This window comes from Mauremys reevesii, linkage group 7, assembly GCF_016161935.1.
Source record: "Mauremys reevesii isolate NIE-2019 linkage group 7, ASM1616193v1, whole genome shotgun sequence".
In the NCBI taxonomy this organism is placed as follows: Eukaryota; Metazoa; Chordata; order Testudines; family Geoemydidae; genus Mauremys; species Mauremys reevesii.
The window spans coordinates 95,425,103-95,444,041 of NC_052629.1; the positions used below are offsets into that span (position 1 = coordinate 95,425,103).

Sequence of the window (18,939 nt, forward strand, 5' to 3'; positions counted from 1 at the left end):
GGGTTGAGGGGGGGCTCGGGGCTGGGGCAGGGGATTGGGGCCCGGGGTTGGGGTGCGGGCTTACCATGGGTGGCTCCTGGTCAGCGACGCAGCGGGGATGCTAAGGCAGGCTTCCTGCCTGTCCTGGCACCATGGACCGTGCTGTGCCCTGGAAGTGGCCAACAGCAGGTCTGGCTCCTAGGTGGAGGCTGGTTTCCCAGCCAATGGGAGTGTGGAGCCAGTGCTTGGGGCGGGGGCAGCGCACGGAGCCCCATGGCCCCCCTGCCTAGGGGCCGAACCTGCTGCTGGCTGCTTCTAGGGTGCAGCACGGTGTCAGAACAGATAGGGACGAGCCAGCCTTAGCCGGGCTGTACCGCTGATGGGACTTTCAGTGGCCCAGTTAGCAGTGCTGATCAGAGCTGCCACAACTCAATGCCTTGCATTCCACGACCCAGTACTGGGTCACGACCCGCAGTTTGAAAACCACTGGTCTAGTGCATAACACAATGGCCTCCCAGTCTGTTGCTGGTGCTGCTCGGCCCTACCACAATAGAAATAAATACAAATAATAAATAATGTTGCAGTCCTGATCTTGGTTGTGTCTTCTAGGTACTACTATAATACACACAGTACTTAAGAGTAATAGTAATAGTCCTGGGTAACAACATCAGGTGAGTGTAAAAGCCAGTCCAGCAAGTCCTTTGATGTAGTCCGTTATCCACAAGAGATGTTGGTATCTGGGACAAAATTCACCCTGAGCCATTGGAGTAATTGCCAGGGAGTTGGTGTGCTATGAATGCAATGTTTTTTCCTAAGCACGATTGTCTTACTCTTACCTCCTCCTTGTATAATTATGATTTGTAGTACAGCAGTGCCTAAAGACCCCATTGTGCCAGGCACTGCACAGACCCTGACCAAGAGTGGGGTCCTTGCAGGTGCTGGGCACTGCACAGACCCGACAGATATCGTGCTCCATTGGGCTAGACTCTGACCGAGATCAGAGCCCCATTGTGCCGTGTGCTGCACAGACTCTGACCAAGATCAAGGCCTTGTTATGCCAGATGCTGCCAGAAACCAGCTGATACTATCTGAGATGCAGGCCCTGCCATGCTGGATGCTGCACAGACTCTGACTGAGATCAGGGTCCCATTGTGCTGGGCACACTTAGTAAGAGACAGCCCTTGGTCTGAAGAACTCACGATGTAAATAGACAAAGGAAGGTTCATTAGCCATCTTTTCCAGATGGAGAAACTGGGGTACTAAGGCCCAGAGTTTTAAAGGTATCTCGGAGTTGCTCCACTCAGCATTTCAAGTGACTTAAATCATTTTAGTTTCATTTTCAAAAGGGAATTAGGCACTCAAGAGCTCAAGTCTCCATGGAAGTCACGGGGACTCAGGCCCCTAAGTGTTTGTGTCACTTCTGAAAACGGGACTTAACTTCCTATGCAGCTGACGAGCTTTTGCTACCCTCTGTGACTTGTCCGAGGTCACGTACAGCGTCTTTGGGGAGGGGGGAATTGACCCCCACAAAGGTCCAATCCAGACCTGTAACTGAAACACCCACCATTTTTCCTGCCCTGTAGCACGTTCTGTGTGTGTGGAAGCCGTTGTTGTCTCTTGTCCTATGCTAACACTATAAGTTCTTTGTAGCAAGGAATGTCTCATTTATTCCACATTCCTAGTGCAGTGGGGCCCTGATCTCTGACTGGGGCCTCACGTTGTTATGATACTAATAGGGCAGTGGGACAAGCATTTGGGATGCAGTTGACATGTGAGTAAAGTAGTTGTGCTGTTCCCCTTGTTAGTCCATAAGCCTGGGAGTTGTGGGTTCAATTCCCAGCTTTTCCCCCAAATGTCAAAATTTTCCCCTGGAACCACCCCCATTTCTGACCCATTCTAGCAATGACGCCAGCACAGGTATTTTTTTAAAGGGCATTTTTTAGAAGCAATGTGGTCTAGTGAATAGGGCACTCACCTGGGTTCTAGTCCCAGCTCTGCCATTGGCCTGGTGCATGACCTTGGGTGAGTCACTTCCTCTTTCTGTACCTTTGTTTCCCCTCCCACCCTTTGTCTGTTTAGATTGTGAGCTCTCTGGAGCAAAGGCGGGCCCTAGCTATATGTATGTGCAATGCCTAACCAATGGGGCCCTTCTTCTTGTTAGGGCCTTTGAGCCCTCCTGTAATATGAATAACTTTGTCTCACGTATGACCCTAAAACAACATTGCCATGAAAAAGCCGTGGCTGGAGGTATCGAAAACATGGTCACCTTGACTTTGAGTGACATCTGTATCTCAAGAGGGTGGGGCTTATTTGTGGGTGTGGCTTGATTATGGACCGGGCTAAACATTTCCTTTTTGGACCCGCATTTGTTCTTCTCCTGCCTTCCACTATGGGTCTGATGCAAATTGTCAGCCTGGGAAACTAGAGCCTGGGACATACATGAACTCAGTGGTGAGCTGGAGCCGGTTCCCACAGGTTCCCAAGAACCGGTTGCTAAAATTAGACCTCCGTGGAGAACCGGTTGTTAAAGGGCCAGGGGGTGGGCAAAGAACTCCAGTCCCCGGGCTGGACCATCCTGTTCCTCCCAGGATTCCCAGCTGGGGAGGCTGAGGCTCCCCTGGCCCTTCCCCCGCTTCCCCCCAGCTGCAGCGTGGCCAGCCGCTGGCACCAGCTGGGCAGCTCAGCTGAGCTCTGGAGCCGTCCTGCTGCCACTTTATGAGAGGCCCGGCAAGGTGTGTGTGGGGGGGTCCTGCTGCAAGCTCCAGGGCTGGCCAGAGGAGAGGGAAGGAGGCAAGTGGGGCAATTGGCCCAGGCCCTGCAGGGGCCCTTGGCCCCATGAGGATGTCTCCCCCTGGCCCTCCCCTGCTTCCCCCACCCCAAAGAGCCTCAGCATGGCCAGCAGCTGGGCAGCTCAGCTGAGATCTGGGCTGCCGGCAAGGTAAGGGGGCTGCAAGCTCCAGGGCCATGGGAGGGGGGGCAAGTGGGGCAATTTGCCCCAGGTCCCTGGCCCCACGAGGATGTCTCCCCCCAGTCTCCCCTGCAGAGCTGCAGCATGGCCAGCAGCAGTGCAGCTCAGCTGAGCTCCTGAGTCATCCTGCTGCTTTGAGCTGCAGGTAAGGTAAGGGGGGAAGGGGGCTGCAAGCCCTAGGGTTGCCGGGGGGGGCAAGTGGGGCAATTTGCCCCAGGCCCTGCAGAGGCCCCCGGCCCCACAGGTAGGTCTCCCCCAGCCCCTCTCCTGTTCCCCCGCCCCCGAAATCAGAACTTTTTATAGGGAACCGGTTGTTAAGATTTTGGCAGCTCATCACTGACATGAACTACTGTTTGATAAGCTCTCTCACTGCGTGGCAGCACAGCCCTGGACTGTACCGTGTTTCTACCATACTCAGAACTCCTTTGTGCAGAACTTCCTCTAAACAGGTATGGTTTTATGCATATTTCTGTAGGAATAAGAAATCACGATCCCACTGTGTAGGGTGCTGTCCCTGCCCTGAAAATCTTGTAATCTAAATAGACAAAGTGTGGGAGGGGAAACTGAGGCATGGAGTGGGGAAGTGACTTGCAGAGTGTAGTGTACAGGAATAGGGCAGAATTAACTAGTCTGTGATCCCTCTAAAGGCTTTCGCTGGGTTCTGTATTTTCAAAGCCACTCAGAGCAATGGTATCTATGTAGCTAGGCTTTGAATGGCTGCATGTACTAAAGAGAAGAGCTGGGTGAGAATTTTCTGTGGGAAATTGCCAATTTGTCAAAACCGAAACTTTTTGGTTTCTACCAAAGTTTTGTCAGGAGGGTTTCTCAGGCCCAGGATGGAATTTCTGATCAAAATGAGAGAGTGAGCGAGGCCCACCCCAGAAAAGCCTGACGGCCAGGGTACTCAGCGGTCATGAAGAGTCAGGTTCAAGTCCCTGCAGAGAGTGAGGAGCACTGACTTGCTAGGCTGGTTGTTAGGGAACTTGGCTGGGGTGCAGAAGAACAAGGTTTAGGTTGCTACTTTGCCTGAGCTATTGTCTCTTCTGGGATGGAGCTCTCTGTTTCCATGAAATGTTTTGAAAGGTCTTGATTTTGTTCTGATATGAAACCTCTGGAATTATTGTGCTAAACAAAATTCCTGTTTTCTGCTAGCCCTATTAAATAGACACAGTTATCTGGGACCCAACTGGACCAGTGCGGTTTGTTCACACTGGTTTCGCTGTGGGAAGAGCAATAGTCCAATGTCAGTGGTTGAGCCAGGATCAGAATCCAGGTTGTCTGACTCCCAGCCCAATGCTGTGTCCAGTCTTACGCTGCCACCCCATGTTAGCAGCCACGGCTTGTGCCTTTGGAGGCACAGTTGACTTTGTTAGTTTTTCTGAAAGTGAATACAAAAGGCTGATATAATGTCTCATGAATACCCCTCCCACAGAAGCAATCTCTGATCTGAGCCAGTAAAAGACAAGGGTGTTTGATTTTAATCTGACTAATTGGTATCAAGACCTAGAGCAGGGGTAGGCAACCTATGGCACGTGTGCCGAAGGCAGCACGCGAGCTGATTTTCAGTGGCACTCACACCACCTGGGTCCTGGCCACCGGTCTGGGGGACTCTGCATTTTAATTTAATTTTAAATGAAGCTTCTTAAACATTTTAAAAACCTTATTTACTTTACATACAACAATAGTTTAGTTACATATTATAGACTTATAGAAAGAGACCTTCTGAAAACGTTAACATGTATGACTGGCACGCGACACCTTAAATTAAAGTGAATAAATGAAGACTCAGCACAGCACTTCTGAAAGGTTGCTGACCCCTGAACTAGAGTCTGTTTAGTTTCTCTTCTTAAATGATTTCCTTGAGTGGTTCCAATCTGGAGGCTTTCAGCAGAACCTTGTCTTCCCGTCCTACATCTGTAATCACTCTGGACCTTCTCCTATAAGGGAATAAGAAGAGACCACATGATTATATATCAATGCTGCATTTCTTTTCACCTTTCCATCATAGCAAGTCATGACTCTATACAAAGGGATTAGCTAAGCCTCCCAATAGCTCTGTGAATTACACTATCTCCCTTTTACCTCCCCCCCCCCCCGCCATAATGCAGCATGGACTCAGCCTTTAGAGGCCCTGGGGTTGGGGCCCCCAGGAGAGCAAAGAACAAGTGTCAATGGGTCAAGATCACCTTCTCCTTCCCATGTAGGAGTCAGGGTCTTGGCTCGGGCGGGGGAGGGGGGAATGATTGTCATGTCCTATGAATATATTTGAGTTTTGAAAAATTTTCCTGTCCCAACTGGGATGAAAAGTCAAAACCTCAAAAATTGTCATAAATAAAGAAACTGAAAACAATTCATTGTGAAGCAATTAAAATGTTTCATTTCAACAATTTTGTTTTGATTTTGATAAATTACTTATTTAATTTGTTTTTCTTACCGTTAGCTTAAATTTCTGAGTGGAAAGTCATTTCAAACCAGAAAACCACTTTATTTTTGTTTTGAAAATGTTGAAAAAATTCTTTTAAAAATGTTTTTCAATTCACCAACACTGATACTTTCCCATAAACTGTTTTGTTTTTGACAAATTGGCATTTTCCAACCAAAAAAAGGTTTCTTTGGAAAATTCACAGCCAGCTCCAGTCCTGGCTAGATGCCAGTGCAGAGTCCTGATATAGAAAACATTGAGAAGCGCTGACCTAAAGAACAGGATTAGGGAGTGAGAACTGATGGCAATCCCAGCCCTGCCACGAACTCACTGGGTGACTTTGGGCATGTCACTTTCCCTCTTATGGCCCATAATTTGCATTATGTTAGTGCCTGAAGACACCCCCCCCCCATCAGGGCCCCACAGACCCCGACTGAGATCAGTGCCCCATTGTGCCAGGTGCTGCACAGACCCCAACTGAGATCAGGGTCTCATTGTGCCAGGCGCTGCACAGATCCCGACTGAGATCAGGGCCCCATTGTGCCAGGTGCTGCACAGACCCCAACTGAGATCAGGGTCCCATTGTGCCAGGCGCTGCACAGATCCCGACTGAGATCGGGGCCCCCCCTGTGCCGGGCGGTATGTGTGTAATCCTTGTGGCCTGAAGCCCTAGGGTGGAGAGAGCTGACTGTTGACACCTGTTTGTGAACAGGAAGAAGAGTAGTCCAGAGCTGCTTAAGAGCTCCAGATGGACAGGGGCACCATGAGATGGGAGGTCTCTGCCAGCATCCGTTGATGAGGAAAGAGAAATGACTGAATGGGCCAGGCCTCATTTGCATTTCAGTTCTGTGCTAATTTGGGGGCATTTGGGTTAAGATATAGTTAAGTTTTGAGTTTGGCAGCAATAAAATGCTGTTGACCCTGTTGGGAAATAAAAGGACAAGTGAACAGCACCAAACATGGTGGGCGAGGGGGTCATCCTGACCGACACCACAGCAGGCACCGTTGGGTAAGGGAGCCTCATGAGAAAAGGAGAGGGGCTCCTGCTAGCTGTGGGCAGGGCAGGGCGGAAGCTGTACAGAGCAGCAGCCGTGTATCTGAGGGACTCTGGTGCAGTTCTCTCTGCCTAGCAAGCAAAGCTGAAATCATGTGAACTGGGTCTGGTGGCAGCGCAGGCAGCACAGCCAGAATTCGTGGACTCCACCAGCCCTGGGCAGCAAACTGTGATTGATGATGCTGAGAAGGCTGGAATGTCTGAGCCGCTCGCAACTGTGAAAGGAGGCCTGAGGCTGGGATCACTGCCAAAATACCCGGTGTGTGTGTGTGGGGTGGGGGGGAACGGTGTGGATTTATTAATTGCTGGCTTTCTCAAGTTAGTTCTGTTGTCCCCTTCTCCCACCCTCATAAAGCTGCTTTTTTTTTTGTAACCCCTACACTCAATGCTTGCAAGTGGGGAAGTATTACCTGCCAAGGGTGGTGTCTACAGTTTTCCAGGTTTCTGGGTTGGGGCTCAAGCTGGTGTTTACAATTTTTGAAGGACCCCATTGAAAACTGAACCCCGCCCACTGACAACACCTGATTACACACATGCTCATTGAGATCAGGGCCCCGTTGTGCTGGGTGCTGCACAGACCCTGGTGAGGTCAGGGCCCCATTGTGCCAGGTGCTGCACAGACTCATACTAAGAGACAGACCCTGAAGAGCTTAACATCTAACTAGACAAAGGGTGTGAGGCGAAATAGGCGTAGAGAGGGGAAGGGGCTTGCCTAAGCTCAGGCTGATGGAGCTAGAAATAGATCCCATCTCTCTGAGCCCCAGCCCATTGCACTAGCCAGCTGGCCGTACTTCCTCTCCACTAGCTGTCCGGAATGGTCGCAGAAATTACTCACTGCCTCTCGACGTCTTCTATGGTGTCCGGCAATGGCATGTTACGTGTCTCAGGTAGGAAGCAGGTGGTGATACCGGATACAATAGGGGCAGCTCCATAGATGATCAGTGGCAGGGACGGCAAGTACTCACTGGTCATTTGCACAAGCGGGGCCACTATGCCGCCCACCCGAGCCAGGGTGTTCACAAACCCCATTCCGGTCTGTCTGCCATGGAGAGAGAACAGTCAGGGGCTGGGAAGATAACAGTCAGGGGCTGGGAACCGGCCTTCAGCTGGGTTTGCCTTTTCTGAGCTACAATCTCCATGTTGTTTATTCACAACTTGCATATGTAATCTAATCTCTAACCTGCCTGTCTGCAGTGTCCTGTCAGAAAGCAGTAGAACAAGATATCCTGATTCATTCAGTCTGGCCTTATCCAGTAGATTCTTTGGATTTGCATCTCCTAACAGCTGTAGGAAACCCAGTGGCTCAGCTGACCAGAGCTCTTGCTGCCATTCTGTCATTGCCATCTCCTTGAGGGGTGAAAACTGCAACACAGCCCAGATAGGACTCCTTAAGGGGCGTTTGCATCTACATACCTAATCACGGTGGGGTAGAGCTCTCCTGTATAGAGGAAGGCACAGTTGAATGAGGCAGCCAGGCAACCTTTTCCAAACACAGCCAAAAGAGTGCGCAGGGTCTGCAGATCTAGAGGGAGGGAAAGGATGACATCTGTAGGTGCTGCTGGGGCTCAGCTCTTTGCACAATGTAGGCACGCAAACACAGTCCTTAATCTCTCTGTCCTTGAGTTCCCCCCCCCCCACTCCCAACTCTGTAAAAAGAGTCAGTAATTACAACAGGTTGAATTTTTTTTTTGGTCAAAAAGTAATTTCCAAGAAAAATGTCCTTTTTACTGAAAATTAATTGTTGTCCTGTTTTTTAATGGTCAGATTATATCTCCAGAATGCACCGTGGCCTCCCCATATTATTTATTATTAGTCTTATCATAGTGCCTAGGAGCCCCAGTCATGGGCCAGGAAAGAGACAGTCCCTGTCCCAAAGAGCTGGCAATCTAAGTATAAGACAAGTGATGACAGGGATACAGACAGATAAATACCTTAGAATGGCCATACTGGGTCAGACCAATGGTCCATCTAGCCCAGTACCCTGTCTTCCGACAGTGGCCAATGCCAGGTGCTTCAGAGGGAATGAACAGACCAGGGCAATTATCAAGTGATCCATCCATCCCCTGTCATCCACTCCCAGCTTCTGGCAGTTAGAGGCTTAGGACACCCAGAATATGGGATTGTGTCCCTGACCATCTTGGCTAGTAGCCATTGATGGACCTGTCCTCCATGAACTTACCCAATTCTTTTTTGAACTCAGTTATAGTTTTGGCCTTCACAGCATCCCCTGGCAATGAGTTCCACAGGTTGACCGTGCGTTGTGTGAAGAAGTCCTGCCTTGTGTTTGTTTTAAATCTGCTGCTTATTGATTTCATTGGGTGACCCTTGGTTCACCGTGGGGTAGCACAAGGAAACAATGAGACACTACTGGTCAGCATGATAGGCTGTGGTTTCAGCACACCAGCAGCCTAACCATTGTCAAGTTTTTTGTAGGCTTCAAGGCAGAGGGAGTTTTAAGGAGGGTTTTGAAGGAGGATGTTATGTTAATTTTGCTGATGCTTATGGGGAACTTTTCCCAAACATGAGGTGCAGCATGGGGGAAAGCACAAAGGTGCTTGTTTGAAAATGTAACAAGTGGGTGATAGAAACTGATATCATGGACTGATTGGAGTCCATCTTTTTATACTGAGTGAGAGCTGTTAGGGCAGGTGGGGATAGGTCATGAAAGGTCTTGAGAGTGAAGACAAGTAGCTTATATTTGATATGATAGAGAAGAAGGGACCAGTGCAGGGAAGTAAAGAGAGGGGAAGTGGTGAACCATGGCAGCTGCATGGCATTATGGGAGATGTAGTCTGGCTAGGGACCCCAGCATTTGCGGGGTGGGGGAAGTGCCATGGGTGTTCATTTTGTTATCGAAAAGTTGAAATTTTTGGTGTGAAGCTGATGCCTTTCACATAAAACTTAATTTAGCCAACCCCCCAATTTTCTGTTGAAAAACAGTTTGGATGAAAACATTTTCAACCACCTTTAATATACAGACATCGCTTTTACAGACCATTCTTGCAACATCAGTCTTGCTGTATCTTGCATATATGCTAATTAAATTCTATGTATGCTAAATGTATATACATGCTAATACATGCTGATTAAAATCAGAGCATGCAGATCGATAGTGCACCAGGGCCTCACCGTGTGGCACAAATATGTTGGCCAGGATCGCAAGCCCTGCGAGGATGAGAGCAGAAGCCTGGGTGACTCTCCGGCCAATGAAACTGATCATGAAGAAACCAATCAGCTTTGCAGGGATGTCGACAGCTCCGTATACCACTTGAATGAGGTAAATGCTGACCCCAAAATTCTGCAGATCCATGGCCAGCCCATAATAGGCAAAGCTGGTGGAGAACCTGTCATTGGCGGCACAAAAATGCATGGTACAATGGAAATAGTCTGCAGGGTGCAGTACTGCCTGTTGCCACTGGGAGTGCTGTAAAATGCTCTGTAACCTGGGACTTGGGAGACCTCAGTTCAATTCCCCTCTGTCACAGACTTCCTTGTATGACCTTCAGCAAGTCACTTAGTGTCTCTGTGCTTCAGTTCCCCTTCTGTAAAAATGGGAACAATAATCCTACCGCTGGTCTATTTAGATTGTAAACTCTTGAAGGTAGGGCCTGGCCCTGTCTCGTCCTACTGTACAGCACCAAGCACAACAGCGTTCGGATCTCAGCTGGTTGTACCATCATAACAAAAGCCCCTGGTTTATTTTCTGCCCTTCCACCCTCCTTGCCTCCCTCTGCATCTGAATGAACCCACCTACCATACGAAGCACAGGCAGCAGGATATCCTACGTACAGACTGTGTGCGCACCAGATCGGCAGCTGTGTGGGTGGATTTGGCTGAGGACATTTCTTTTTGCAGGCTGGCTCTCAAGTCCTGTGTGGAAGAGACACAGGAGAGTTTATAGCTTCCCCAAACCTTTGGTTATTTAAATCCTTACGGTTATAACTTGGGGGATTCTTGCTATCCATGTAAACACCCGGGGTCTGGAGCAGCTGCAATACTGAGTGCCACCACTGGGGGAGCCAGTCTTCAGGCTGCAGTACCCCTGGCTACCACTGGGAGATGCAGGTAGCTGAGGGAAGAGGCATAGAGCAGGAAGTGCAAACTCCAGTGGCCTATCATAGCACAGGGCTCCTTGTTTAGGGCATTGTGCGAGGTACTGAATGCCTCCTATGGATCGGAAGAGCGCATCCTATGAGGTCTCTCAGCACCTTAGAGGTTCAGATGCTAGAATTCCCATTCCAACATCCCCCTTAGCAACCTACATTTCCAGACAGCAATCCATGTGCTAGATTTCTAAGGGGATCACCCTGTCAGCATGCCTGGCTGTCTCTTTTACTGGAGTTGTTAAGGCCTGGATATGTTTTATTTGGATTCTTTATTGCTATTGTTTTACGACAGCTATAGCTGAACTATAGGACTTGATTTCTGGGCTTGGGAGATTATATATTTATTACCCTCTTGGCACCAAGTGTTCGTGTGTCCTGGTCTAGAACTGGACAAAATGTTTTGGTTGAAACTTTTTTCAGTGAAAAATGCAGATTTGGTGACACCAAAACAAATCGCAAATTTGTGTCAATTTTACCAAATTGTTTTGGAAAATAAAAAAAAACCCACCAAATTGAAATGTTTTATTTTGACATTTTTTAAATGAAATGTTTTGATTTTTTTATTTGAAGCAAATTTTTGTTTTGAAATTTCCTTTAATTTTATATAAATATTTTTTGTAAATGTTAAAAAATGCTCAAAATAAAAAAGTGTCATTTCACGGTGAATGAAAATTTGGCCTGAACTGAAAATTTTCCCTTTTGATTTGCCAAAAACGTTGAAAAAATTTGTTTTCAGTTTGACCTGAAACAATTTTTTTTCCACAATTTTTTGGAATTGCCAGTAACCGAAAAAATCCATTATTTGCCCAGCTCTTTTCGTGTGTGTGTGTGTGTGTGTGTGTTTCCTCTCTGGAGAAGGGGTGTGTGAGTTTGCTCTATGGTGTGTTTGTGTGCCATCAGTCTTCCCTCTGGCAATCACGGGGTGAGAGGCACGCACATAAGTTCCATGTATTACAGCCTTTTGTTTTAGCCCATTCAATTCCTCACCTCTATGCTGAGTTTGTCCCCTTCTTCCTTTCGCCCATTTATTCGTGCCACTTTCTGCATCTCCTTTAATGCCTGATTCAGTTTGCCGGCTGTTGCAAGCCAGCGGGCCGACTCTGTGAACCACCTGTTTGGAACCAGAAGAGCACATGGTAGCCAGCTTCCCTGCCATTGGCCTTAGTGCAGGGTAGGGCTTACGATGACCCCATGTGGTGACACCAGGAAGTTCAGGGTGGAGAACCTAGGGAAACCCCAGGGCTGTGTTTGTCCAGCAGCTTAATAAAGAATTACCTGTATGTTCATTACAACAGGGTCCTTTTCACCGTGAGAACCACTAAACCTATTGAAAAGACTCAGGACACCTGGGGCTCCCAACCTATGTATGATACAGAAAGAGTCTGTTGCAGTTTAGGTAAAGTGACCAAATGTCCCGATATTTGTCTTATATACGCAACTATATTTGTATATTTGTCTTATATACGCAAATATACTCTTCCCTCCCCCCCCCGCCTCCGAAAAAAAGTGTCCTAATTTTTCACACTTGCTATTTTGTCACCCTAAGTTCAGGGCACATTTCAAAACTCCTCTGTCTCTGTGTGATTAGAATAGATGCAGTGTTCAGGCTAAAGGAGCAAGTTGAGAAGCAGTGTGGTCTAATGGGTAGGGTACAGCATTAGGAGGCAGGACAGCTGGGTTCTCTTCTTGGCTGTAGCACTGCCTGTCTTGTGACCTTTGGCAAATCACTTCCCAGCTGGTTCTCCGCCCAAAGATCATCTGTTGCATCTGTAAGCGTGTCTGGGCAGAAACAGTGTCCGTACAGCTCCTAGCACTGGTCTGTCGGGGCTACCATAATAATAATGGACTTGTGAGTAGGACACTCGCTTGGGAAACCTGGTTTCTTTTCCCTGCTCTACCACAGATTCCCCATGTGACTTTGGGCAAATCACTCCATATTTCTGTGCATCAGCTCCCCAGTCTGTAAAATGGGAATAATAACCCTTCCTTTTTCTATTTAGACTGTGAGCTCTTTAGGACAGGGCCTCTCTCTCAGTGTGTGTCGGTCGCACAGTGGGACCCTGACCTCAACTGAGGTCTCTAGATGCCACCATAATATGAAAAATAACAATCAGTGCCACCTTAGATTGGGACCCCCACTGTGCCAAGAGCTGGACAGACATTCAGTGAGAGACACGCCTGGTGTCCGAGAGCTTGCAGTCTGGATACCGTCCAGAACCCCTTGGTCCCCACCAGGGACAACAGGGAGGTCCCCATGCTGTCAAGGTTTACGAGTGAGAACGACACCTACCAGCCATAGAAGAAGAAGATGAAATAGGGCACCGAAACAGCCAGCTGCAGCCAGCGCCAATCCGGGATGACATAGGCTAACCCAGCCAGAATGAACTGCCCGATGCTGTAGCTATATCCTGTCACCATGCCAACTGCTGCCCGGAGTTTGGTGGGGGTCCACTCCACAGCTGGGGGAGGAGATAAAAGGGTCAAAGTCCAGAGAACACCAATCTGAGCTTTCAAAACCACCTGGGCACCTAAATCCACCCCAAACAAATGGCGTGATTTTTAAGTGGAACTTAAGCAGAGCAGGGAAAACGATGGATTTTTTTGTTTTGGTGGCAGCTTCAAAAAAGAAAAAGGGGAAGAAAAAAAACAGAAAACAATTCATGTGGGGCCAACCAGAATTTTTTTTTTTTTTTTTAATTTTGGGCAAATCAAAGAGCTGAAAAAGGTTTCATTTTGGGTTAAATTAACTGTTTTGTTTTGACTGTGAACATTTTAAATTCAAGGAAATTTTGAAATGAAAAGTCATTTTGAACCAAAAAAATTAAAACATTTCAACTTTTTCTGATTTGTTTTCGACATGAACAATGTGGCTAAGCCAACACGAATTCGCGCAATGTTTTATGGAAAAAAGTTTCAGCTAGAAAATCTCACCCAGCTCTAGACTCAAGCTCTTTGCAGGAGGGACTGTCTTTTAGTTCCGTGTCTAAAGGGACTCTAGCACAATGGGACCCCCATGACTGGGGCGCTGAGGTGTGGCCCATTGTGCCATGACTGGGGCGCCGAGGTGTAGCCACCCTGCTGTTCAGACTAGAAGCTGTTTGAGGGGTGAATACCGCCTCATCTAGCGTTTCTGTCACATGCATTATTTTGTAATGCTCATTCTCCTCAACATCCTCTTTATCTTAATGTAGGAAGATACTGTCAGGGGCCGCCGGGGTCGGGGGAGGGAGGGGCAAGTGGCAATTTGCCCCCGGACCCCACAGGGGCCCCCATGAGAATATAGTATTCTATAGTATTGCAACTTTTTTTTATGGAAGGGGGGCCCGAAATTGCTTTGACCCAGGCCTCCTGAATCCTCTGGGCAGCGCTGCACTACTGTCATGCTGGGGGGGTTGGAGCTGGTGGGCCTAACTGCCACTTTTCACTCAGGATAAAAGTAAGAAACAATCAAGCTCCTTTATGGACCCAGATAGCTGAAACAATAGGAGCCACCCCCCAAAATGCAGGCACATATCAAGGCTTGAGCAGATGCTGAGTCATGTGGCCCATGGGGGTTCCTTAGACAGTGATATAGCAAACACAGGGGCTGGAGCATGGACTGGGGCAGCTGTGTGTGTTTTTGTGTGTGAGAAAAGCAGCAATAACAGGGAAGGTGCAAAGAAGCCTGAGATACAGCCAGAGAAGTCCTGGTAGTGTGACCCTGAGAAAACACTAGGAAGGAGAGCTTTTTGGGCAGAGTTCTGGCTGGAAAAGGGTTGGTACAGTGAGCAAAGTAACTGCCTCCTGCTGTTTGTTTCCTGCTGTGAACAGGGAAACAAAACGTTGTAAATAACCAGGATTGCACCAAAGAAATACCTGGCTTCATCATCAACTTCTCCTCTTAATGGAAACATCCTGGAAGACCCCAAAAGACTTGCTGCTTGCTTGAGTCAGTACTTACAGAGGGACACACAGTTGAGGTTGATCCCTGACAGAGCCATTCCAGTCAGGAAGCGGAAAACGCAGTATATGGTAAAGTTAGATGAGAAAGCAGTGCAAGAGCCAGCGATGGCCATTTGCAGACAGGACCAGATCAAGAGTGACTTCCGTCCAAACCTGTGGCAGAGAAAACCAAGGCTATCTGCTAAAAGGCAGGATGGGCTTGTGGCTAGAGCGCTGTGTTATCACTCTGGGGGAAACAGTATGACCCCCATCTCTGTGGTAGGGCAGCACTACAATCCCCATTGTACAGATGGGGAACTCAAACTCAAAGAAAGTAAGGGACTTGCACAAGGTCACACAGGAAGTCTGTGGCAGAGTAGGGACTTGAACCCAGGTTTTCCCAAGTTCTAGGTGAGTGCCCTAACCACTAGGCTACTTTTCCTCTCTGATTATGAATGCTGGTAAAGACAGCTGGAAGCTGTTAGAACTGGGCCACTACCCCCCCAGTCATTCATCTCCTGCACCCTACCTAAGTGAAGTGACAGACAGGCGTCTTACTTGTCAGAGAGACTTCCAAACACAATCGCTCCCACCAGGACTCCCGCCATATAGATCGACTGAGCCATCTGTTTCAATGTCCGTGAGCCACACACGAGATCCCACTGCAAGTGGGAGAGAAAACACCATCTCCGTGAGAAAGCCTGAGGGAGACAAGTCCAGCGAACTTGGTCATAGTGAGGATGGGGGCCCCAAACTCTGACAAGGTTTGTGAAGAAACTAGCAAAATGTGGCCCTGATCTTGGTCAGGATCTGTGCAGCACCCACCGTGGCGGGGTCTGGGGTGTCCAGATACTACCACAATACTAGTACAGATCCTTATCTGGTGGATATCATTGTAGCTCTGTTGGTTTCAATGAAACTATGCTGGTGGTCACCAGATAGCAATCTGGTTCAGCATAGTCACTAGCCAGTCATTGCCAGGAGAATCTTTCTTACCTCGGTGATGATGGTGGAGGTGAAAACACTCTTGTCATAGATCCATCCATCCATACAGGGCTCCGTGTCCATTTCAGTCCCATTGGTTGTTGTGGCATTTGGGTCTAGGAGCTGCCACTGGGCAGAGATGAATCGGAGACACTTCTCCAGCTGCTGGTTCCCATCCACGGGGATGGAGATCCTGAGGAGCTCCTGGCAATATAGGACGTCAGTAAAGTTGTCATCACAAGTGTAGTTAGCAACAATGGCAATATGGCAGTGGTGCCCAGGGGTAGCAGCGGTAAAGTTCTGCAGGATGTTGTGGCTGGCCATCAGTAATATTGGCAGGACCAGTAACGTAACATGGATAATTTGGAAACGGCCCATACTGCCGACCAGCTCTAAAAGTTCTGCAAAAGTCATGTTGCCCCAGACCAGAAGACTCCGACACCTTGAATGTGCTTGTTTTGTGAAATAGATGCACACCCAAAACAATGTGCAGATGTAAATAGAGGAATGCAACTGCTGTTTACTCACAGATGCGCACAGCTTTGTGTTTGCTTAGACACCCACTCCCAGTCTTGTCAGACGCTGCAGTCTACGCTGGAAAGACAGAAAGAGTTGCAATGGATCTAGCACCAGCTCAAAGCGAATTCCTACAACCGAGCGGTTGATTTGGCTGCATTAAGGATCTGCTGATTAAATAAGCAGCTAATCAGAATATCGATGCAATTAAACCAGATGCAAAAATTCTAGGTCATTCCATGCACAACTAATCCACAGTCTCTTTTGGCTACTAGACAATTCCAAGTTGATTGTGAATCCCAGAAGCCCGATGGAATGGTTTGGTTGGGAATGCTGTGCCTAGTTGAGCTTCATGTCAAGAAGTAGATTGTTTGGGGTTCTGCTGCACTTTTAGTTTATCTTTTGTTGGGTTTCATTTGTTTAGTTAGGCAAAGTTCCCCTTGGTTTGGAGGGCTTAATGCAAAAAGAAAACTCTTTTAAGTGGAATTTTGGAGAAAGCATGACAAGGGAGAGCCAGGCATCCGAAGAAGTGGGTATTCACCCACGAAAGCTCATGCTGCAAAACATCTGTTAGTCTATAAGGTGCCACAGGATTCTTTGCTGCTTCTACAGAACCAGACTAACACGGCTACCCCTCTGATAGGTAAAATATGGAATTCCACATAATTCAGCAGGAGTTTCCATGGATCCATAGTGCTGAGGGGCAGGATATAGAATTGAACTCAGCTATCAATGAAAGACATGAGGCTATGCTGATTTACACCACCTGGCCTATCTACACAAGCATAAATCTGGAGTCACTCCCCTTCAAGCCCCTATTTTACAAAATCATCGAGATTCAATGCGCTATATGCTCAGCTGGTTTAAATCAACATAGTTCCACTAACTTCAGTGCTGCTTTACAGGAGCTGAGGATCTGACTCATGTACATCAATGTAAATCTGGAGTCAATGCATTTCAAGCCCTATTTTACTAAATTGGGGAGAGTCAATGAGCCAGATCCTCTGCTGGTGTAAAAAGGCACTGATCTACAATGAAATTGAGAATCTGGCCCCATACAATTAAAATATAAACCTTGGTAAAATAGACTTACCTGCTTCCTATGTTGCTACCAAGCAATGTCTTTAATAGGCTACAGCTGCTTTTCTCTGTGGGTCAATGGATCATACTCTCACCAAGTAAATTGTCCAGAAATCTTGCTGGATCAGTGGAGATCAGGCTATGACAGCAACATATTGAGGACAGAGAAGGTGGGACTTGCTCAACTTCTCTCATTAGAACTTGCAACCTCTTTGCCCTTGGCTCAACAACTGCATCAAAAGCCCAGCAGGCAAACCTTGAGTGCCCCTTTAATGACTCAGTTAGGAGAACCCCCACTTAGCAAATTAATAAACAAGAGCTAACATGATCCCACCATGCAGCCAGGACCTGGAGCAGAACATTGCGACTGGGGAATGTAAACATGGTGCCTGTCCTGCAGTTCCTGGTATGAGGATGCTTGCCGGTAGAACAAAAATGATGCCAGAGGAACAGAGCCAGGGGCTTGTTTCAGAACAAGAAGAAATTAAAAACCTTCCAACAAGGCAAAACAGGTTTCCTGCAAGCTAACAGAGTCTTATCAGAACACTAATAATGTTGGGGATGTGCTCAGCTGGATAGAGCACTGCCCAGGGATTCAGGAGAGCTTGGTTCTGCTTCCAGCTCTGACCTATTGGGTGGCTTTGGGCAAGTCATTTAATCTTGCTGTGCCTCAGTTTCCCCATTTACAAAAAGGGCACAATTATGTTGATCTTCCTATTAGATCTGCTTAAAAATTTTCCATGTGACTGCTTCTCTTCCTCATGAATGATGGCTTTTTGACAAAATGGAAATTTTCACTAAACCTTTTCATTTTTTAAAGGAAAAAAAATCTACGTATCTATGGAAAAGCTATGGAGAGAGAAATAGATATACAGGAAATAATGTTGGCGTGTTAATGGATTTGAAAGCAAGCTTAATACATTCACCCTTTCCCAGTGCAAACGGAGAAGAATGAATATAAATGTTGCTGGCTGGAAAACAGAAGAGGTTTTCACACCAGAGCTGGCAATTCTGGGCTGCTGACATGAAAATAACGAGGGGACAGGCCATGCCAGCAGTCTCTGTAGCACTGCCAGCATGTGGGGGTCCTGCAGTGATCCGTTCAGCTCATGCTAGTCACTGAGGCATCAGCTGGCTGTAGAAGCTGGTTGCTTGCATAAACTGAACAGCCCAGTGAAGAGCCAGATCCTCAGCTGCTGTAATTCAGAATCACTCCCTTAAAGATGAGGAAACTATGCCAGTTTACACCAGCTGGAGATCTGGGTCCATTGACTCCAGTGGAATTATACTGATTTGCACCAGCTGGGATCTGGCCCACTGTGGCTTGTATGTCCCTAGGCCACTTTGTCCCATTTCATCCTCCTTTTCTCATCTCTTTTTCCCATTGGGCCATATTCAGAGGTGCTATAAGTTACAAAACAGTTAGTGTCTTTCCTGGTAGTGCAGAAGTTGCATCCAGTGTATGTGGCAGGGGACAATGCATTGTCTGGTCTAATGGTTAGAGCAGGGGGGCTGGGAGGAAGGACTCCTGGGTTCTGTTCCAGGCTCTCATTGGAGTTGTGGAGTGTAGTGATTGGAGCAGAGTGGTGATGTGGGCTGGGATTTAGGACGCCTGAGTTCTATTCTCAGCTCTAGATGGGAAAAAGGAGTCTAATGGTTAGTGCAAGAGACTAGCAACTAGAACCCTTGGGTTATTTTCCCATCTCTGTCACGGATTCATGCTGAGATCGTGCAGTAAATAACTTTTTGCCTTATCCATGAAAATAGAGGGGTGATAATCCAGACCAGTTTGTGAAGTGCTTTGTGATCCTTTGGTAAGGTGAGCTGTACCTATGCAAGTTATTATTTTAATAGGAGCTTTTCCTTTACTCTTATCTCTTGCAGTCCAAGTTGCAATGACCGAAACCAA

At 47.6% G+C, this 18,939-nt stretch overlaps 1 protein-coding gene across 1 annotated transcript in view; it reads right to left on the bottom strand.

The window, feature by feature from the left end:
• The window catches only part of LOC120369057, a 37,056-nt gene extending 19,831 nt beyond the window's left edge, over positions 1-17,225 (bottom strand). Inside the window, exons 1-10 of the mRNA XM_039481948.1 lie at positions 17,044-17,225; positions 15,447-16,028; positions 15,009-15,112; positions 14,470-14,624; positions 12,820-12,988; positions 11,517-11,640; positions 10,178-10,293; positions 9,553-9,767; positions 7,837-7,945; positions 7,259-7,462 (exon numbers count right to left, since the gene is read on the bottom strand). Of these exons, the coding sequence (XP_039337882.1) occupies positions 7,259-7,462; positions 7,837-7,945; positions 9,553-9,767; positions 10,178-10,293; positions 11,517-11,640; positions 12,820-12,988; positions 14,470-14,624; positions 15,009-15,112; positions 15,447-15,848 (1,598 nt within the window). The 5' untranslated portion in view covers positions 15,849-16,028; positions 17,044-17,225. The remainder of the gene's footprint in view (positions 1-7,258; positions 7,463-7,836; positions 7,946-9,552; positions 9,768-10,177; positions 10,294-11,516; positions 11,641-12,819; positions 12,989-14,469; positions 14,625-15,008; positions 15,113-15,446; positions 16,029-17,043) is intronic.
• Between the last annotated feature and the right edge of the window lie 1,714 nt (positions 17,226-18,939).